General features: G+C 44.1%; 1 protein-coding gene across 4 annotated transcripts in view; it reads right to left on the bottom strand.

The window, feature by feature from the left end:
- Positions 1-5542: 5542 nt before the first annotated feature.
- The window catches only part of CYFIP2 (cytoplasmic FMR1 interacting protein 2), a 50255-nt gene continuing 37347 nt past the window's right edge, over positions 5543-18450 (bottom strand). For 3 of the 4 annotated variants that reach the window (XM_027718559.2, XM_027718556.2, XM_027718557.2), the window contains 8 exons: positions 16728-16871; positions 15806-15896; positions 14995-15125; positions 11863-11935; positions 11267-11361; positions 7077-7315; positions 6479-6626; positions 5543-5928 (listed from right to left, as the gene is read on the bottom strand). In XM_027718559.2, coding sequence (XP_027574360.1) covers positions 5761-5928; positions 6479-6626; positions 7077-7315; positions 11267-11361; positions 11863-11935; positions 14995-15125; positions 15806-15896; positions 16728-16871 — 1089 coding nt within the window. In that variant the 3' untranslated portion in view covers positions 5543-5760. The remainder of the gene's footprint in view (positions 5929-6478; positions 6627-7076; positions 7316-11266; positions 11362-11862; positions 11936-14994; positions 15126-15805; positions 15897-16727; positions 16872-18450) is intronic. The other variant, XM_027718560.2, reaches the window with a different exon arrangement.

Here is an 18450-nt window from a genome sequence, read left to right as displayed (position 1 = left end):
GACAGCTTTAATTCAGCCTGTTTCAAGGTAACTGTCGGCAGTGGCTGAGGCTGACATTTGGTGCTACAAGGGTTTAGACACCACCAACAGGGAGAGTTCCCAAGCCAGTCACACCCATGGTGGGTTCCCACCCTTGTGGAACTGCCTTCCCTATGCCAGTGCACGTACCTGTGGGTCTGTGCTGAGGGGCTGCTGAGTGATCCAGGGTCATGAGGCCATAAAACACACCCCAGCTCCTTTCTCCCAGGGTTGCTAAATATTTTATCCAGATCAGTTCAGTGATCCAGGTCACTGTGGCCCCATAAAGCATGTATGTTGTCAGAACAGGAGTGGTGGGTTGGTGATGGATGGGAGCTGGTGCTCAGCGGGCATCGGAGCAGCAGTGGGTGCCAGAGGTGAAGTGACATAAGTGACATGCAATCAGCAGATCCTTTGTTTGCAGACCTCTTATCTGCTAGGCATTTGCATCAGAACTCTAAATCAAGCAAAACTAGATATGAAAGGCACTCCTGGCTTGCAGAAGGGGTCACAGAAAGGGTAATTTTATTAAGCTTTTGGAACAATCATTGATGTACTGTTCTTCAAATGGGTGAAGTGCCTTTAATTTGAAGATGTAAACATATTTAGGAGCACTAGGAAGAAGATGTGAGCCTATATCTTTGATACTGGTCCCTTAGGGTTGGTTGTTCAAAATTCAGAGCCTTGGACCCTGACACCCAAACCAAAAATTGCTTCTGGCTTCAGGTGAGACCATGTGAGCTCTCAGCTCTTCTTAGGGCTGGTGTAAGAACTGGGGTGTGCATGACACAGCAGCTAAAATTAGTTTTTAAAAAAAAGAGAAGTCTTGATGGAAGAAAGAGTGAAACCCAAACAACCTGCCCAGTATCAGTGGCTAAGGCAGGAAGAAAGTCCTGCTCTCCTCTCCGCCATTCCCTGCAGAACTATGTTGAAATCAGTAAACATTGGGCAACTTTCAGCCACTGGGCAAACAGTTCTGCACAGCAGGATGTCACCCACAAAGCTGCAGCACATCCTGACTTAAAGCACATTGGAAAGATCAACAGAGCTGCCTGGTCATGGTGTAAAGTTCCCTTCCAATTTTATGTGAAGAATCATTGCATTTCTATTCCTCTTAAGCTAAGAAGCTGTTCCCATGAGGAACCTTGGGAAGAAGCTATGAAATGGAACATCAATTACAGTGTTTAATCTAGAGCTGAGCACAAGAGCTCCCATTCCCATAGATCCATGTCAGTTGTTTCACCTTAATTCCTCAGCTCCCAGAAAATCTTTTCCCCTCAGTTCCCACTCCTTCTGCAGTCAACAACTGCAGCTGATCTTTGGATGCTTCTAACACAAAACTAAGAATGGTTTCAAATGGAAATTTGGGAAAATAATAGCAAGGAGCATCTCCTGGAATAAAAAAGGCTCCTGTGGAGTTGACAAGGCTATGGTAATGATAGGAAATTAGCTCTCCTCAGTTTAGCTTTGTTTTCAGTAGAGCCTGTCAAATTGTATCACAAATAATTATATAATTTTCCCTCCACTGACTCCCTAATAATAAAACAAATTTTCATATAAATATTTGTTGTGCCAGGAAGTTTTTCTCTAAGATCATTAACTTTTTGATAGGAAAATATGTCTGTTCTCTGTTGACCAAAATGCCTCATGTTTTTTTCTTTGGTTTCGACAAAAGCTCAACATTTTTATCAACTTAGCTTTTCCTTTGTGCCAAGTGAAATGGGAGGCTCTTCCTAAATAACAGATATCACAATGACAATAACACCACAAAGTAAAGTCTGCCCATTTCATGAATGAGCCCAATTTTTATTTCTCTTCATCACAAAAGTCATCCCACATTTGTTGTACACACTGTTGGTTGCTGTGTTACGGGACATATCACCAGGTACCAGATGCTTTACTCTTGCAGAAGCACTTCTAATGGAGATGGAAGCTTCTGTTGGCTGTATTTCAGAACAACAGCAAAAAAATACAAAACCAAAATATCATCTTCAGCTGCATAGCAAATATGGATCAAAAATTTAACACTGTATCAGATCACAAGCGTAAATATACCTCACCATAAATAAAATTCATTGTACAAAATAACTCAAGCAGCTTTTCATACAAATATGGTACATTTGACAACAGTTTTGGAGAATATTTTCTTGGTTTTTTTTACACCTTCAATTCTTTTTTCTTTTTTTCTCAAACATACATGAACCTACTGGACTGGAGTAATACAGGAGAAAAGGGACTAATGTTGTTCAATGCTACTAAGTGCTGTCAGACTTTAAAAGGAAAACCATTGAAGTGCTGAGCTTGAACTAGTTTGCTTCCCCTTTCTATTGTAGCATTGAAAGTCAAGTGTAGCATCATTCCAGAAAAGCATGTGCACTGCCAATAGTCACATTTTTTAATGGCAAAGCCAGAGGGAACATTAAAATAACCTGGTCTGACTTCATTCATGACACAGGCCATCCTTTCTCCCGCCCTGTAATTCCTGCATTGAGCCAACAACTTGTCTTTGAAGTAGACATTCCAAGTGGTGGCTGGTGGATCCCAGGGAGTTTGCAGACTACTTCAGCATAAGGAGGAAAATATAGGTAAAAAGCAAATCCATAGTTGCTGGACTTGGAAGTATTCAGGCAGGGGTCAACATTTCCCTAGGAAAAGAACATTAGGGGTCTCCACATTATAAAAGGCTGAAAACTACAGGATTGGAGCATATCTGCAAGAAAGACACCCAAATTTGGCAGAAAGTCTTCAAGTGTGGAGAATATGCCCAAACCTGTGGCAATCTGTTACTATTTAGCTCTACTGCCACAATTTGCTCCCTATTTCCATTAACAGTGATGACATTAAAAAAAGGATGGAGGAAAAAAAATCTACTTTCATGGAGTTGTTTGAAGACCTAAGCCTGGACCTCTTTCTTATACACAGTCAAGGAGGATGAAAGAACTGAAGCTAAAGACTATCTGAATCTTTGAGATAATCAAAGGACAGTAACATCAAATCTCAGAAATTAAGACTGTAAGATTATTCCTAGCTGATATCTCATACGACTTGAGCAATAAGGCAAAACATCTGCATACACTCTACAGTCAAAACAGTTTACATTTCATTCATGCACTTTGACATTTTGCTCAAAATATTTAATCCCTTTGAATCTGAAGGGATTTTACATTTTTGCCAGCAAATCCAAGGGCAACAAATAGATTTCATCCACCTCTTCTTTCAAGTACGTGCAATGGTGTTTTGCAGGGTTTCAGGAACCATTATGGCAAAACTACAGCAAAAGAATTCAAAGTGTTTTACAGGTTTAGGTGAAATATCTCACAACTCACTTCAGACCTAAACAGATGCAAACAGGCATTTAAATTCACCTTACTACATCCCGTTTTGTAGATAGCTGAGACCGGGCCATTTGGTACAGTTCATCCTTCTGTAGCAACCTCTTGCTCATGCTGGTTTCTGGAAAGACTCCAACATCCCATAATAACAGATGCAGTAGGACATTTAATTTGTGCTGTGCCTAGAGGTGGCTCTGAGAGCCAGACAGGGACTTGTGCCACCTTTTCAGCAACACTTTCATATCAAAATAACAAGCACTTACTATTTAGGTCAGGAAAAACTGGATCTTGGTTGGATCTATCTTCCTCATATCTTGTTTTCCATAAAAAATAAAGTGCTTAATTCTCCTCTTCCTTTTAAAAATATATATCTTTAAATAGCCTCACTCCAGTAGTGTAGAAGTGTTGGAACATGATGGAAAAACAGAACTGACATCCTTAGCGGAAGAGTAAATAGAGAGCAAGGGCCCTGTTAGTGTCAGCAAGTTCCAGATGCTCTTCTGCTGCTCTTCCTCACAACACAGAGGAAACAACTCGCCTTGTTGGGCTGGGTCCTTCCCCGCCACTCCAGGATTTCAGCCAGACTTCCTGAGATTTCAGTTTACTTTCAGGTTACTGTGCTGCACAATTTCTCCCCTGCAGTTGAAATGTCTGTCTCAGTAATTAAAGGAATCTCAAGGTGTGGAAATGTCCAGCACTTGTCATGTGTGGGGTATTTATTGATTTCTGCGGGAGTCAGTGATGAAGGTCCAAGAGAAGAAATTCATCCCACCCAACAAGATCATCTCTCGCCAACAGTTTGGCTGTTGTTTCCTAACACAAAATACTCCAGCTGGGACATTCCTAGTAATTAATTCTGTGTTCCTTTTGAGAGAATTAACGCCCAGGCTCTGCTTTTTAACATCTGTAACAGTATACAGTTTACAAGGCATGATGAAATGCATGAAAGGAATATATATTATCACATCTGTATACTGTCACAGCAATTATCTGCTGTGACCAGGCTAAAGCTGAGGAAACATTGCCAGTGGTGAGGCTGGGATCATTTTCTCTTGGAGCATGTGGTTTAATCTCCTTTAACTTCAAGCACAAGCTTTTCTGTCACTCCAGTGACACTACTGAGGGGAAGCAGGGAAGACCATGAGTTATGAAATCCTCCTTCAAGTTCCACCTGAATTTGTTCTCATTATCCAGGGATCTTAGATTAGCTGAGTAGGAAAAGGAAACAGACTCCAGTATTCCCTCTGAAAGCCTTTAAACTTGCAAAATTCTTGGTATTTTTTGATGCTTATCCTATGTTTTACCTCTTCTAAACAATTACATCATTTCTGAGTGATGGGAAGTTTCCTAAGCCCTGCTGATAGTCACCCTTCTCTGAAGAAAGGTATTTGGTCACTGTGCCTCTAGGAATTTGTGTAAACCAAGGGAAAACAGCATCCCTGAACATACACCCCAGCTCTCATCCTTGGCTGAAGATCAAAGATCCCATATGTTCAAGGTAACTACACCTGCATCCTGCCAGCACCAGTGATTATTTCCACCCAAGTTAATATGTTCAAGAGCACATTCACATGAATGCAGCCTCTTCTGTAGTCCATAGGAAATCTGATTTAGTCCATGGAAGATGTGTCTTCAGGGGAGAACCTCTGCTTTAAAATAAGTGGATGTCCCACAGCAGGGAAAAAGCCAGGCCATTTTCTCTTTCCCCAGCTCTCTGAAGTGCTCAGGAGTTATTTGGTGACTACATCACTGCTGTTCTGAAGCCCACATGCCAAAGCTCCCTCTAACAAATGCTGGAGAGGCCAAGAGCATGAAGCCCACCCAGCCTGGGGCACACAGCCATTCACAACCGCCCTGGCAGGGCTCCTCTGCACCCATCGCTTCATCCTCAGGGCGCTGCCATCAGTGCCATCCTGCCTTCATCCCTTCTTCCCCTCCCAGAGTGAATCAGGGACTTTTCTTCAGACCCTCCTGCTCTGTGGCCGGTGGCACATGTCACTGGGGGGGCTGATTTGCCCCACTGCTCCTGCGGCGGGAGCGGGTTCCCGGCGCTGTGGAAGCATGGGACTCTTCCAGCAGGACCCCCACGCAGGGGGCTGCAGTATGGCTTCAGTGATGTGTCTGACCGAGTGAATCACAGGGAGAAACCGGACCACTTCATGGAATAAAAGCACGTTTTGCCCACCCACCCCCACCCACCCCCAAGTCCGAAAACTACAAGTAAAACCGATCACAGGGATGGTACAGAGGAACATGCACTCAAACGGGGCCGAGGGGAAGATGCGTCCTCGGGTGTAGAGGCAGACCCAGCATCACTTCGCTGCCAGGTCTCACACCAAGTTTACCCCTCCCAGCTGGTTTGGGTTCATTCCCTTCTCCCTTCCCAACCCACATGGGGTCCGTGTCCACACTAGCAGGTGGTGGCCAGCGACTGGTGGATTGGGGGCTGGAAGCAGCGCACGTGCTCCACCGTGGAACTGTCTGTTTCCACCGACTTCATGTACTTGTTTAGGATGGCAAAAATCTCGTTGTTCAGGATTTGATACTTCCTGATCCTGTCGGCCATCTTCTTCAAGGGCTGGAGGGATGGCAGGGGAGAAAAACAGTAGATGAAGAGTCTTATGTCATCTGATCAGCTAGAAAGTAACAGTACCTCTGACCTGCTGCTGGAAACCTCTGCTAAAGCAAAGCAGCTGTAACACGTGTTACTGTTCCACTTAGCACTTCCCAGGGACTGGTGACTCGCTTCATTATAGGGTTTGATGACTCAAGCCAGAGCATTAACAAGATCAGTGAGTGGTCCTAAGTTAACTGTTCCAAAGTTTAGACTCCCAGCTGCTTATTGATAAAGCCACCAAGATCACAAGATGGAAATACCATCTCCTCAGATCCTGCTTCCCAACCCCAGGAAGAAGGGAAAGCTTTGGGAGAAAAAAGATTTGATTTTCAAGCCAATTAAAACCTTTGCCTCTCTGCTGAGACTGCAGCTGGAAACCTTAGAGTGAATGTGTCCAGTTTAATAAAGTTAACACTGGGCATGGTTGTAATTGATGAGTTTGGACAAAGCAAGATAGAAAACAGAGGAGTGTGTTAGTTCAGGTCCTTTGGGACCTCACCCTTCAACTTACCACGTTTTTTATGATTTCATCCTTCCCATCCTGCCTCTGCACCTTCAGCAGGTGGTAGCAGAAGTCAAAGAGGTCAAAGCGCCGTTGCTGTCCAAGGAGAACAATAATAGAGCAACCTGCCCAGTTCAGACCATCTCCAAAGCACTGCCTGGAAGGAGGACAGGGAGATGGGGTGGGGAGAGATAACAGGATAGAGTCAGGCAAGAGAAGTACCACGGCACCAGGAACTTTCTTTGGTGAATTCCTAGGGAAATCAGGTTCAGTCCTGCTCCTAGAAAGTGGGTGTACACCAAGAGAAACGGAACTCAGAAGGAGATATGCAGAATTACACTCAGGCCAGGCTGTGCAGGGTGAATCACAGGGTGAGATGGGTGAGGACCTAGTCTTGGGTTGTTGGCCCATCTACCCACCTCCTTTGGGCACGTCCCTTTACCTTGCTCTTTTCTCCAGCTGTTCTGACAGAAAGCCTTCTGAGCATCAGTTTATATCCATGCACAGCAACATCAAGGACCCACGTTCCCCCTCTACCTCCACGGTGGCTGAGGCCGTCCCTGCAGCTGAGGCCACCTCGGAGGCCTGCCGGCCCCTGGACACTCACTCTGCAGTGAACTCGTTGGTGCCCACGGGGATGCAGTACACGAACTGCATGGCGCTCCAGAGCCGGTGGAACTCCACACACTCATCCACGTGCATGACCCCGTTGGTCGGGGGCGGCCCGCGCCAGATGGGGTCCTGCAGGTAGCTCCGGATCCGCGTCAGGATCACCTCGAACATGGACAGCCCGCAGCACAGCCGCTCCTTGGTCAGCAGGTCACCCTCCCGGGCGATGGCTATTTGCTGGGGAGGAGGACAACCAAAGGAGCAGAAGTGATGATGTGGCACAGACAGACGCCCTCGCGGGACTTAACACTTCCTGGTCTCTCCCCGGCTCTTTCAAAGTTAACACAGACCCCATGGAAGGTCCAACCTTACCTCTGATGCCTGCTCCCATAGCACTTCCCACCAGAGAATACTCAACCCTCAAACAGAAGGAGACTTCATATTGTGCTCAGTTATATTTTACCAACCTCAGTATCTTTTGGAATAACTATGTACATCAGAAAACAAAAAGTGAAGGCAAAGCTCTGATCAGAAATACTGATCCTTAATTCTGCTAGCATGCTGTTCTGTTCTGTTAGTGCTACTCAGCATTGCTGGGTTTCATGTCGCCATTTCTGCAGATTATGAAAATAAAACAGGAGAGAACAGGGACATTTTGCTTCCCGGGACATTGCCATCATCTCTTTAAAATGTAGATGGCCCAGGGCTTACTTGATTTCTTTTGTAGTTAGGGTTAAAAAGCTCTGAGCAAGATGAGAAGCCACTGGAACCTTAATACTGGAAAACCTGTGGTTTATAAGAAAGTCAAATAATACTTTTTCCAGATGTGGAAGCTTTACATGTATGGACAATTTCTGTGACATTCCTGCTCAGATTTAGATATACAAATCTGGAATGGCTCCACTGGATGGAGTTATTTTGGCTTTTACACTAAAGGAAAATGAAAAGAGAATCAACTTCATTTCATCCCCATTGCTCCCGCAGGAAAAAAAATGGGGAATTTAAAAAAGCAAGCAGGGGCTGCCCCTGGGAGCAGTGACCCCCCTGAGCTCACTGAGTGGAGCTGTGGTGCAAGCATGGGGGTCACTTGCTGCCCTATTTATTGCTGTTCCAAAGCATGACTGACTTCTGTTTGCAGAGCTGCCAACAATAACATGGGAAATGGGAGCTGAGTGCTGTCAGAGCTGTGCCTGTGGCTGTGGGAGGCTCCAGCTCTGCCATGCTCACCCTGGGAGATGAGAGGCTGCCCCGGCCCCACAGGCAGAGCCTTTTACCCCTCTCACCACTTTGGCAGAGACACGCAGAGCAAGTGTGACACTTCCCGAGACCCCGCATGTCCTACAGGACTTCCTGGAGCCTTAAGTAGTTTTTCAGTGTTTGCTCCATTTCCAGCTATCCCTGTAATGCCTATGAAAATATTATCCCAATCAGAGTCACGATGGGGACTCAGAGCAGCTGGGACAAAGGGCAGGGACATGTCCTGGCCAGACGTTAAGAACATGAATTATGCTCCGTTTACTCGGGTCACCTTCATTCCACTATGAAAAATTTATGAGTGCGCCTGCACACCCCCCTTCCTGACTATTAGTTTATGCTGGAAGTAACCTAAAGCATTTTTAGTTTGGTGGTTCTTGAAAGTAGAAGCATGATAATTCTTGTTTGTGTCACAATTTCAAGGATGTTCTGGGAACCTCAGCTCAGTTAATGTTCAACTAATAGCAAATATCATGGGAAAGCTGTATTGGTCTGCAGAGGCCAGATTGGGTCCGAGATCCCTAAACCTGTTAAACTCAGGAATAATATCACCAGTTCCATGGCACACACCTGCATGTGTTTGCTTAGCAAGTAAAGATTTATTTTATCCAGCTTTTTGATAGCTAAATGCTGTACACTTTCCCTGTCTTCACCCGCTCCAGGCTCTTATGGGTACAGATCTGCAGACACCAGTCTATCATGGCAAAATGAGGACACAATAGAAGTAGAGCCATTTCAAATGTAAATTAGGTGTTAGCATTACTGTTTGCTAAGATACAGTGATAAAAGTGGTACTTTGGATAACAAACTTCTCCAGTGATCTTAGTACACTGTTTCTGAAAAAGTCTTAATTTAGAAAGGGAGGCATATGGCTTACAATGCAGTAGTGCCATCAGCTATGCACATTCACAGACAGAATTTGGTTCTAAAATTCATCACAGTAAGACCAGTCTTTGATACAGGACTACCATCCTTGGGTAGATATCTAACATGGGGAAGGCAGCTGGAGAGCTGTTGACCTTGTGGCCAGAGCTGCCTCACAGTCTGGGGTCCCACTGATTTCTAAGATCAGGAGAGGAAGGATAGTCTCAAGATAAACTGTCAAAGGATGCCACTGTGCTGGCTCAACTATTCCCTCTGTCTTCAGAAGGAAAGGCTTCTGTTACTTCCAGTGAAAAAAACAGACTGACCAAGCAAGGATTTGAAAATCCCTTACTAAATACTCCTATGGTCAGTATTAAAAGGGAGAGGATTCCTTTAATGAACCACTTTGATGCCCCTGGTTCTTTATGAATGACCCATCAAACAGCTGCTTCTGGATTCCCAATTTAAAGTAATTATTTACAACAATCACTGACAGTTTTCCTGCCATTGCACAAAACCAGTTTTCATTTTCCAGTTTTTGAACCTCTTTTACAGACCTTTAACTGGTGAGCTTGCCAGAACCCTACCCAAAACCTGCAAAGACTGATACATCCCCACTAATTCTGGCTCAGCCCCTTCACAGCACAGAATTCTATGAAATGCAGAGGGCCACCTTTTGGGAGAGGCATCTAGAAGGCATCGTCTACTCAGATTCTGAACAATTGTTAAAAGGCATTTATGCATTCTGCAGGAAATATCCCATATGGCCTGTGTCCAAAACTGCATTTCCAAAATGCATGTCCAAAACTGCATAAGGAGCAAGCTTAGAAGCTATGGAGGCACCTATAGAAAGCGATTCTTGTGTTCATTTACATTTGAGCTCAAAAAAAAAAAATCTGGTACCCAACTGTACCTGTGTGATGAATATGGGAAGAGTTTACAGAAATATTATATTTTAGTTGGACATGAAGTACCTTTTGTTTTCATCACCGTTATAACTATGGCAGGGATAAGCAACGAGTGACTCTAATAGCAGATTTCAATGATGATTTTGCATGGAAAGAAGGAAAGATAGAAAGACCAACACAAACACACAAAAACACAGAGGTGAATTCTTTTTCTCGAGTGTCTCCTTTAAAAGGAAGTGTCTACAAAGTAAGACAAAGCCCTCAGTTATCCAGCCAATTTCTTTGTTTCAGATGATTTCCAATGATGCGAAGTTCAAAATGTCCTTCATTCATCAGAAAAAAAAAACAAGAGAAAAAAATCAACAACTTTCTGCCTGCCATAGATCTGTCACCTCATACAGCTGAGTGTTCATTCTGTTCCCTCAGCAGTACATTACAGAAAAAGGGTGTTGATTTATTTGATACTTTGAATGTTTTCTACCCCATCAACCCCATTAAGTGGGCACTGGAAGTTTGATTATTACTGTCAGTGGAGCTCAAATTTTGCCCATTACATTGACCAGTCTATGGATGTATTTTAAACCATACTCAGTTTCTGCACAAGGGATCTTTCCCAAGCTGAGACCTACGTCAAGAAGATACTTTAATGGAGCCATAATTTTAAGCATGTGCTAAAGCTCTAAGCATGTGCTAGGAGGGAAACCATTCTCAGATGTATTCCTTGACAGGGATGAACTTAAAATAGACCAAGCTGCAGCCCTAAAATGAGAACCCCAAAAGTGATGGCAATTGATTAAGTTAGGGATAGCTCTGCAAAGTTTCCCCGCAAACCACTCCAGCAATTCTCCATCTTTTTAAAATGGAGAAGGAGAGTTTTTCAGAGTTGTTCTGATTCAGAACCGGCTTCTAGCACACTTGCCTTACAGCTCCCTGCCAGGTCTCCTGACCAGAGGCAGAAGCACAACATCACTGGACCCACTCACAGATTTCCCTTCAGGGTGTCTGCTAGGGCAAGGATTCTGATTTGTTTGTCCAATTGATGTTTTGCAGAAAAAAAATAAATCAATGAAAAAAAAAAAAGGATCACTGTCCCAAGGCCAAACAGGCCGTCCGGGGACTGCTACGAGTTTTCAACAGCCATCCCTTTCAACGAAATCCTTACCTGCGGAGTGCCCAGCCTCTCTATTAAGGGAACCAGGTGAAGTGGGGCATACTTGGCTTCGAGACGCTTCATGCGCACCTCCAAGCGTTCTCCTTCTGTCAAGCGAGCAGCAAACAGTGAAATGAGAGGAGGAAGTGGAGACCCGCAATTTCCGCCGAGTTTGCTCAGAGCTGCCCCCCAGCAACCATCCAAGGGGACTGTGGATCAGGGAGCCAAACCGACAGCAATGAGGGAACCAGTGATGCAGAGAAGGGAGGGATGTGCGATTGCAGTCTCAGCAGCAGCTTTATCACACATGTCCAAAAGCATGTCCCTGCTACCGATCGCTCCTGCTGGGATGGACATTTCATGCTGTCATTCTCCAAAGAGGCTGTGAAATGGCTTTAAAACCTGAAGGGAACCCCCAAACTGACTGAGGTTTCAGGCTACAGGAAATGCACCCTTGGCTTTTGTTTGCACCTGACGTTTGGCTGTATTCACTTATCTGTTTGGAGGGGGAAACAGGGCTAGAACTAATCCTCAGCAGAAATGGGAGAGAACCAGCTTCTGGGCAGAGACCTCTGAGTCTGCCCACTGCTTCCCTCTCAGCTTCTTACCTTTGATGTAGACCCTGGGCAAAATATTTTGGAAGGGAGCAGCATGCAGCAAATCACAAACTTCTTCCTGGGACTGAGGCAGGAAGAAAGAAAGATAAAGTAAGTTAAAAAATACCTACAGGGGATTCGTGAATGGCTCAGGGACCTGGGCAACACTACAACAGTTCATGCCTACAGCACCTATTCAAATCCAACCCAGCTCAGTAGCAACTCCAACAGTTTGAACCTAAATGAACTAAAACTGGAAGAAATACCTCAACTTAAGAAAGGAAGTTTCCCCTACACGAATAAGTTACTTCCTGCCTGTACAAGGCCAGACCTTTATTTTCTGTCCTATTTACTAGCACTGCAAGCAAAGGGGGGGATAAAGAACACAGAGGTTTCAGTTTCATCTTACCCTGATGAATTCCTGCTGTCTGTTCTTACAGAGAGTGCCCAGGTGGAAATTACCCTTTGGCTTAGTTATTTTAGGAAGTGTACATATAAAATATAGCGATGTGTGGCTCTACTGCAAATAGGTACATCACACATTGGTCTGAAATGATTTGTTTCTTCGTATGGTGTTCTCAGCCAGGGCTATCAGAATCCCAGTGGTGCAGGCACCAGGGAGAATAAAACAGAAGTCCAGAGAGGAATAACATCATGAGATGCCACCTGAGGGGATGCATGCCAATGCACTTGAGAAAAAATAATCCCAAACACAGATGCACAAGGAGGAGAAACCTAGAAATAGGCAGGTGGAGACTGAGGAGCGATGGCTGACAGTACATTGTATACGAGTCTGCAATGGGAAACAGCAGCAAGGAAACCAAAGCTGTTTAACACAGAGGCACCGCGTCACGACAAGGCATCAGCCTGCTCCTACAAAAGCCTAGTCCTAGGACATGCTTCCAGTTCTGAGCTTATTGTAGAGATGTAGACACACTCGAAAGCAGATCATGACAGCGCAGCAAAAGATATCTGGGGGCCAGATGGAATGACTCGGCTGGGTCTGTTCGGGATGCAGGGCGGGATTCCCCACCTTCCAGCCAAGAGGACAGTGTAGCATGGAGCTGCAGGAGGCTGCATGGATGCCGGGATGAGAGCAAGTTTGTGGGAGTGCAGTTTGTGACACAGTGCTGGAGGGACAGGAACAGTCTGGGGTCCCTCCAAGGGCAGAGAGATGCTGGTGCTAACAGAGTGGGCCTATCACCTTAGTTGTTTTGTTTGTAAAAGACTATTCATTCCTAGATGAATGTTCTTCCACTGCTGTTTCCCTCTGATAAAGAGAGTATTTTCACCATTTGCAGCCTGCATTCATCTGATATCTGTCCCAAAATTAGTCATGCTATTAATAGACCTCTTCCCCAAGGCCCATTAACTGAGAGTACAAATTCTGCCTCGAAATTTAGTCCCAAGCAACCCCTCATTTCTCAGACTTAAACAATAAAAAGGGGTAAAATGGGACAGACTGAGCATCTGCACTAGAGCAATTTTTGCCAGCAAATACCACCAGGCTTAGATCACTCAGACAGCTCTGAAGGTAACTGCACCATAAAAGCAATTCCTCCTGCTGCACAAGAACTCCATTAGAGGGAAAATCTTGTTCTGTGATGGCTCTATGAATCTGACACCTTCCAGAAAGTGGGAACCAGTGCAGCTGCGTGCAAAATGGCTTTATATTCTGAATCTACTTCTGTGGGGAAAAATAGGGAATCAGAAAGGGAGAGACTTTTTTTGGCGCAGAAAGTGGGCAGATGTGGACTTGGATGGGCAATCTTCCTAAAGGGATCTCTAAATTCCCACCATCTTTGCTTTATTTTCTGCTATTCTAAAATGCCAGTAAAGTGCTGATGTACAGTTCCTGGGACTGAAGGAACATTGTTTCATTGAAATGAAGGATTTCTAAAAGAAACGTGTCCCTTAAGTCTCCATTTACAGATGGGACAGAAAAGGCAAGTGCAGTACATCCAGCATAAAACCCAACACTGAGAACAGCAGAAAGCACTGACCAAGCCACAAAAGAAATAGAAACTGCCAGAATATAGTTGGCAACTCTGGTCATTCTATAAAAGCCAAGCTGTTGAGTAATATACATCTCTCTAGTTTTCTTAATCTTCAGCAGTCACTGCTCACTGAAAGTGTTTGATACACCCCATCAGGAACTAAAGTCTCTTGATCTGGAGTTAAAATGCAAGGGCAGAAATATATATATTTTGAGTACATGCAGAGACTTTCAGTTTTTCCTGTGCTTTGTTGCTGGATAAAACTTGGAATCATTGAATTTCCTTCTGGTTTTGCTCTGAACTTTCTGGCTTTGCTTGGAATCCCATCTCATGCTAGGGAAGTCTATCTGAAATAACCCTGCCAAAACCATTATGACATAAAATATGCATATTTCATGTAAAATTGTGTCATTGAACACTCCCCAGTTGGCTCTAGGCCAAACTGTGAGATAAATTCATCACAAAGTAAATTTACGTGTGAAAAGCTAGACGGTAGGAAGATGAGTGGCACTCAGCCACAGCCTTTGCCCCACACTAGAAAGGGCATCACATGAGCTGAGAGACTTCTGCACATGCAAAACACCTGTGGCAGGGGGCAATACAGAGTTGTCACTCCAGCTATTTTCAGTGAGGATGTCATAGGAAATATATCATCAGCTCTTCTCAGATTTCCTTCCTGTTGAATTGCTTTATCCATATCACCATTAGAATCAATCAGGTTGTTTTCATTGCACTAGCACCCTAAAAGAGCAAAGGGCTCAAATCTACATCTCACTGTACAAAACACGTGTATAAAAAAGTATTGATCCCTGCCCCAGAGAGCTTACAATCTAGAAATAAACTCCAGTTGGTTTTATTTCTGAGAAGGATGAACAAGGGGTAGCTTTGGGTTCAAAAATTAAATCTAGATCTTCCAGTATTCAGATTCACCTTCAGCAATCTCAGAGGCATGACCAAGTGCCAGTACACACCATCCCCATGGACATGCCCAAAGACTCCAATAATACAGCCCCAGAGAGACCTTGAAAACACAAGCAGCTGGAAAGTAACATTTCCCAAACTCTTCTGCTGGAGAACCCACTTCCACTTATACTCTTGAGCTGGAAATCTCAAGTATGATGTGTTGGTGCAGGGGGTTTTGCCTTACCAAAGCCTGCTCGATAAGGAGGCAGAAGAGAATGGCATTGCCCACTTCTCTGAGGCTCTGGAACACATCAGTCTTCAGCTCTGCATACTCAATGATGTCCTTCAGCTGATGATGGAAAAACTCCAGGATTCCTTAAAAGACAAGGAAGGACAGTCAGGAAGAGAGCAGAATCATCCTCTGTTAGCTTGGGTAAAAAGACAATCAGTGCCTGATATTTCTTTAGTCACAAATTGCAAGCTGCAAAGGATACACAGAGACTGGCATTGGAAAGAACTAAGATGCAGTGTCTTATCCTGCTTTCAGTAACCCTTAGAAAATAGGAAGTAAGTCATATGAATTCCTTGGATTTCCACATCAGAGGAAAAAAGAGGTTTGAGACTACTGGATGACGTGGTGCTGGCTCACGTAATACCAGCCAGAGTTTCTGACTGCAGACATGCTGCAAAAGTCTTTGCACCAGCTGAATAGAGCATTTGAAAAATATCAATAATAAACAATATAACAAAAACATATAATTATAAACAATAACAAAAGCTTACAGAATCCCGAAAACAAAACAGAAGCTACCAGAAGACATTCCCTTATCCGTGTGTTCAAAAGGAAATTTACAACAGGAGTTTTCCTGGAGAAGTTTCCTATACACATTCCAGACTCAATGGCAAAGCAGCTGAAAGTGTCCCAGCAAGCCTGGCTGCACGTGGCACTGGCATGTCACCTGCCCAACATAGTTTAATTATTAGTGTGGGCCTAAGTAAACACTGCACCAAGACATTGGTGAGCTCTTGCTCAAGTATCCCTCTGCAGCACCCACCTGGAGAGCCATATTCATGTCTTGGCAAGCGGCATATCTTGGGCATTACTTCAATCAGAGTCTTCACATACTGCAGGATGGTGCCTTGGAGCTGTTGGAGAAAAAGAGAAGTTAAATAGGTTCTCCTGGCATTGGTTTTGAAAGAGGCTGGTTGAGGTTGGATCCACATCTGACAGCACAGGATGAAACTTCAGCAGGAGTCCAAGAAAGACTTGCTTAATTTGGATTTCGCTCAAATATAAAATTCAGCCCAAGTGTATGGAGTCAGAGAGCTTTTATAGCTTCCTCACAAAGAATAAATCACAGCTGCGTGGATTTTTGAATTCAAAATACAGCTTGCTGTGTTTGCACTGTTTGCAGCTGAAATCCAAACAAGGCTCAGTCTTCAGTCCAGCTGGACTTGTGCTTCTAAACCAAAAAGCATTTTACCAGAGCTTCCAAAGGAGTCCTTCCCCAGCACAGGAAATGCTCCTTCCACCTGAGGAATAACACTGGATACTCAGATTTTAATAAAGAATTTACATTCATGTAGAACAAGTTTCTGCAGAACTGATGTTTTGCACTAATATGGATTAGAGCAAAGCACATTTCTTAGTTTAAAGCACTTGCTGACATTTGCAGTTACACACCTGCATCCTGTAGATACATTATCTGGGATTATGGACTAAACTCTGTTTAGTCAAACATAAAATCTTTGTGCTGAATGCTGTCTGATCCTGGTGGAAACACTCCATCATCCCCCAGGAATCAGTGGGATTCCTCAGCAACGGTGAAAATCAGACACAAATGTTTCACTGTGGATCAAGGGACATGACTGCGCCCAGATGTGAACACCCTGAGCCCAAAGCCCACGCTGACTGTCCTGCCTGGACCTGTCAAGGCTTTGGGTTTTCTCCATCACCAGGGTCAGGCTCAGAATTACCAGGCTCTTGACGATCTTCAGCAGCTCTTCCATGACCACCGCGATGCCCTGGTAGCCAAGAAGGCGGCAGATTGTCTTGAAATGAGGTGGCCCCACGAAATTGCGGTAGGAGCTGTAGATGTGACTGTAGGCAATGTTGAGAGGCTGAGAAATTAGAAGCACAGTGACAGTTAGACAGCAGCATCGACCAGACCTGTAAGTAATCCTCTTATCACAGTATTATGTTCCATCACTTCAAATAAAAATAAGAAAGAGAAGGAGAAATAATAAAACCCGTGACAATTCCCATTTCTACTTCTTGGGGCAAAAAGGAGATTGCTTTTCTTCTGTGTAGTCAGATATATTCTAATCTCAACACATTGTTATGTCACAAGGTTTATTATCCTACTGTGTAGCAACAGCACTTTCATTTCCAAGGTAATTTACTCTCCCATACATTCCCAATCAAGTATTTCAGTTCAGTGGCCCTTTGCCTCTTCAAAACCAAATTCTTCTCTACTAAAATGAAAACCTTTATATACATTTAAGCAGACAGATTTTTTTCCCTATGGGCACTTGCTTTAAATGAGGCTTATTAAGAAAAGCAGGAACTGCAGCCACTGAGTTCAAGGGCAGCTGGAAGAGACACAGAGAAGATCATTTTTGCATCCGGAAAACTTTACATCAGCCTCTACTTAACAGACATCCCCATGGGTCTGTGACAAGGGTAAGAATCTGACCCTGGTCTAGGGAGAATAGTACCCAGGGTACTGGCTCCCGAAAGTTTTTAGCAGCAGAGAACAGAAAGTGATTTCCAGGAATGTACTCTATCAGTGTCATCTTGGAAATGTGGAAATTGCTGTAATGTTTTATCACTGTAACATTTACAGGATCCATTTGGTGTGAGCGAAACAGAAGTAGGGGGAACTCTCCCTCCATGTCCCTCAATGACATCTCCAACTACAGCCTCAGCGAGCAGCAAAAATGCAATTCTTGAAAAGATTCTTGCATATAGTGCCCCTTCCAGCAAAACACAGATAAACCCTGGCTCATGCTTAACCAAAAGATCTTTCTCAAACAAAGGTAAGAAAACAAAATGTATCCCTGTGGATATTTTGGACTCCACTCTACAGGGATCCCCTGCCCTGCCAGTAACAGAGCAAAGGGAGTGCCAGGATCAAGGCACTGAGGAGGTTTGGGTGAAAGAGAGCAAAGGCTGAAGTAGCAGAACAGAGCAAACTATTGTCTGTGCTTCACCACTGCAGCAATACAGTGGCTGAAGGCTCCAGTTGTCCTCCAGTTCTGACTCACTTCTGCAAGACTTACTTTTAACACCTCATCTGAGCTACTAATGAGTTATAAAGTGAAGTCATTTGCTAGGAATTGGAAAAGCATTTTCTTTTGCTCTCAGCTACAGAATTCAGCAGACCGAGGTACTGACCACACTTTCATAGACTTGTCAGATGCTTTAATCAATTAATTGTCCCTCATTTTGTTACAGCTCCATTGCTCTGGTCCAGCAGCTCGTTGCCTGCTGTAATTCGTTGGTGCTCTCTGAACTAGCAGAAATAAGCACATTTAGAAAGTCCCCTATTTTCCGTGAAATATAATTTCTCCTCCTGTTCCTGGTAGGTGAAAATAGCCCTTTAATACTATTAAGTACAGAAAGGCTACCTTAGAGGCTCATTCACAACGAGCATGAACTTTCTCTCCCACTAAAACTAAAAAAAAGGGCCCTGAATGA

The sequence above is a fragment of the Pipra filicauda genome, unplaced genomic scaffold (genome assembly GCF_003945595.2).
Source record: "Pipra filicauda isolate LSUMZ 115617 unplaced genomic scaffold, ASM394559v2 scaffold3_size10097308_pilon, whole genome shotgun sequence".
Lineage (NCBI taxonomy): Eukaryota > Metazoa > Chordata > Aves > Passeriformes > Pipridae > Pipra > Pipra filicauda.
This window is presented reverse-complemented; position numbering and strand designations above follow the sequence as displayed.